Genomic DNA, 3,768 nt, shown 5'->3' on the forward strand with positions numbered 1-3,768 from the left:
CACGAAATTGATATTTTAATTCGCTCTTACCAATGTTCACTATAAAAAGTATAAACCAGGTTTTATATAACGTGTTCACACTATAAAATCTGCACCGGGCTAATAAATTAACTCAATTCACACTTGATAAAAAATTAACATTATTTTTCCTCACAGATGTATTATCTTAATGTCTGAGTTTTTTAACCGCACTCCTGGCCGCTTTAGAGGAGTTCGATCACCATCAAGATCGATCAACCACAGTGACTTTCCGTGATTTCGAAAATCGTCACTTTATCCAAATTCGTGCCCCATTAAACTTGGAAATTATTACCTCATTGACAAACTAAACAAAATGTACTAAACTGCATTGTGAAATACATATTACAATTTGAATTCATATACCATCTACAGTCAAACAAATGAGAAACACAGATATGTTGCCTTGAATTCAAATACTAAAAGCATTTTACATTTGTACATGACTTTTTTTTAACATTATAATTAATTTGAACTGGTTTCCTTGTTTCAGTGATTGTGCAGAAAAGGCTCCTTTCAAACCAGCTTTAGATGAAGGGGCTGCTAAGAAGTTATGGGAATTGTCAGAAAAACTTGTTGGTCTTTAAATGTGAAAAATCGATAATGTAAATATATACTAAGTAACTAATCTCTGGTGCAAGAAGAAATGGAAAACAAGTGCATATTATTATGAACATACTGCTGAAATACCACAATTGAATAAATAAATGCTTTGATTTGAATCAAGTCAGAAAAATATTTATTGGTTTGATAACTTGTTATTCATTCTATAAACGTAGAACAGAAGTTCGACTTTCCTTTTATATGTAATAAATCTTCAGAAGCACATATATGGAAGATGCATGCCCTCTTTCTCAACAAGAAATTTAATAAGTTTTGTTGCATTTTGTAACTGTAATCTGTATGGCTCAGTGTAATTTCTTGAAATTTTGTATTTTTCTCTTTGTCCTTAATTTGTTTTATTTACTAGAGACACTTTATTTTAATCTTGTCCCTTTTACATTTGTGTTATCAAACGACATCTCTGTTATCTTACCTATAAACTAGCTCATAGTACTATCATAAGTCGCGATATTGCAAAGAATTAATTTGCTTTAAAGAGTATATATGTCTGTGTTATATATGGAGGACGGGACCTGATTTTGTAGCATCAGATGAAACTCTTATTTAAAAGGCATCTACCTACATGTACAAAGTTAAGAAATGAACGTGACTTGAAGTAAGTTTTACAAGTGAAGAAGTATATCCTGTATGTTAACACGTAAACTACAGGAACTCCAACAAACAAGGACTATTTAGAGCCCCCGAAACAGTTTAAAAAAATCACAAGACAGTTTCATGCACTTTTACTTTGACAGAATACAGCCTTTGTTTCAAGTTAGTAAGCACGCAGTATGCTCACATATATGATCTACCAATTTGCTATGTAACTACGATTTTTTCTATTTTTCCATTGTCCGTCTCCAACCTTTTTCCGTCTTGGTTTTAAACAAAATCCACACACACTGGTTGTAGACTTTTCAACGCCACTGTAATACTTAAACAATGTTAACTGTTCATGATTTGTTAATATACCAGTGCCTACTATTTCATCAGAAAAAGTTTGGAGTGGAATTAAAGGAATCCTAACTTGGAATAGCAACGGTCCAAGTTCCTGTATTTTGTCCTCTCCACTTGTTCTTTTGTCTTTTAAATTACATTGACCACTAGCCCATTTCTCTAAAGTTTTGAAGAGTGTAAGTTCATCGATCAAAATAGAATCAGCTTTCCGAAGAAAATGTGTCAATTCTTCTGCAGTTAGTAGCATGAAATTCTTGTCTTTAACTACTGTTTCAAATTTAGTAGCTATTATAGACAAAGTTGTGTTGTACACATACTCTAAGTGAATTAGTTTCGAGTACCTAAACACATCAATGTAGTCAAACGGACGCTGAAGACAGTCTTGTATTTCACGTTTGCATTGGTCTGCTAATTGTACAACCTCATATTGTTCGGCACACTGATAAATGTCCATTCGAGAAACCAACGACTCTTCTTTCCATTGTATGTTGTCAAGATATATAAACCTGGGAAAAAGAATTGATTTAAAATGTAAAATATAGAATTTAAAAGTCTTACTTAATGATTCAATTTTGATATTAACAAAACAATGTGTTAGTGATATATAGTAGCAAATACCCCCAACAGATGTACTTTTAAACGACAAACGTATTTGTTCTTATTAGTTAACGTTGCGTGGTGAACAGCGAAGAAGCAGCATAACATCAATTAGCAACTTTGTCTGAAACAGCGATGACATTGCTTAGCTAAACTTTAAAGTCACAAATCAGCGTAGCGAAGCAACACGATGTTCCCACTTTATCGTGGTAAGGACCTCAAGCATGCAGGTATCCGTGATACCGTTTAATGATTGTGTTTTTTTCATATTATCAACAACAGCGATAACGACGATAACAAAAATTAGAACACCCGAAAATCGTTACAATTTTTAAATGTTTAAATCCAAAGCCTCTCCAAAGCCATTTGTAAAGATTAATTTGTGTGTTTTGGAATAATTATGCATGTGTGTTATAAAAAAGTCATTTGGATCAATGACTATAAAAAAATATTTGCAATAAACAATTCAATAAATAATAGATCTAATAGAAATATAACAAAACGTAGAAAGAGAATAACTATTTTAAAGTAAACTAAAAGCTTCACAAACCAATTAAGCAATTTTCAAAGTTTTTTTTCACCACCAATTAAAAAAACAAAAAACAAATTGAAAGACACATATACTGTGGTTAGTTTGAATTGTTTTTATCTTTTTATCGCGAAACGTAAACAGACTCTAAATATACAGTTATAATAAACGTTCAAAAACAATAAAAATAGTCTTCAAATAGATCTTTACAGCCTTTAATCATACATCATACTATCTGTATCAGTTACAAGACGGTAATCAATTCAATATTTATAGATCCATGAGAAAATAAATTTCCAATATGAATAAATTGGAGGTGGAGATATGATTGCCATTGGGAAACCCATCCACCAACAACAAAAGTACATGAAAAAATATTTGCAATAAACAATTCAATAAATAATAGATCTAATAGAAATATAACAAAACGTAGAAAGAGAATAACTATTTTAAAGTAAACTAAAAGCTTCACAAACCAATTAAGCAATTTTCAAAGTTTTTTTTCACCACCAATTAAAAAAACAAAAAACAAATTGAAAGACACATATACTGTGGTTAGTTTGAATTGTTTTTATCTTTTCATCGCGAAACGTAAACAGACTCTAAATATACAGTTATAATAAACGTTCAAAAACAATAAAAATAGTCTTCAAATAGATCTTTACAGCCTTTAATCATACATCATACTATCTGTATCAGTTACAAGACGGTAATCAATTCAATATTTATAGATCCATGAGAAAATAAATTTCCAATATGAATAAATTGGAGGTGGAGATATGATTGCCATTGGGAAACCCATCCACCAACAACAAAAGTACATGAAAACAGACTATACCATCCTCTCAAACATCTAGACATATTTTTTGGTGGGGTTCGTGTTTCTTAATAGTCTTTAGTTTTCTATGTTGTGTCTTGTGTACCATTATTTGTCTGTTTGTCTCTTTCTTTTTTAGCAATGACATTATCAGTTTATTTCCTATGAGTTTTGCTGTCCCTTTGGTAACGTTCGCCCCTCCTCTAGAAATTGCCCGCGAAATCGCAGTTCAGTGTTGAAACAAAGA

At 31.3% G+C, this 3,768-nt stretch overlaps 1 protein-coding gene across 1 annotated transcript; it reads right to left on the minus strand.

The window, feature by feature from the left end:
• Window positions 1-1,429: 1,429 nt before the first annotated feature.
• On the minus strand, window positions 1,430-2,032 carry LOC139483049 (BTB/POZ domain-containing protein 3-like). Its single transcript, XM_071267076.1, has one exon. It carries the CDS (start codon window positions 2,030-2,032, stop codon window positions 1,430-1,432), a length of 603 nt encoding a protein of 200 aa, XP_071123177.1.
• Window positions 2,033-3,768: the final 1,736 nt, after the last annotated feature.

The sequence above is a fragment of the Mytilus edulis genome, chromosome 7 (genome assembly GCF_963676685.1).
Source record: "Mytilus edulis chromosome 7, xbMytEdul2.2, whole genome shotgun sequence".
NCBI classification, from domain to species: Eukaryota; Metazoa; Mollusca; class Bivalvia; order Mytilida; family Mytilidae; genus Mytilus; species Mytilus edulis.

What these genes read in the sequence shown, in the direction of transcription:
- LOC139483049 (XM_071267076.1), bottom strand. Translation starts at nt 2,032, where the DNA reads ATGGACATTTATCAGTGTGCCGAACAATATGAGGTTGTACAATTAGCA.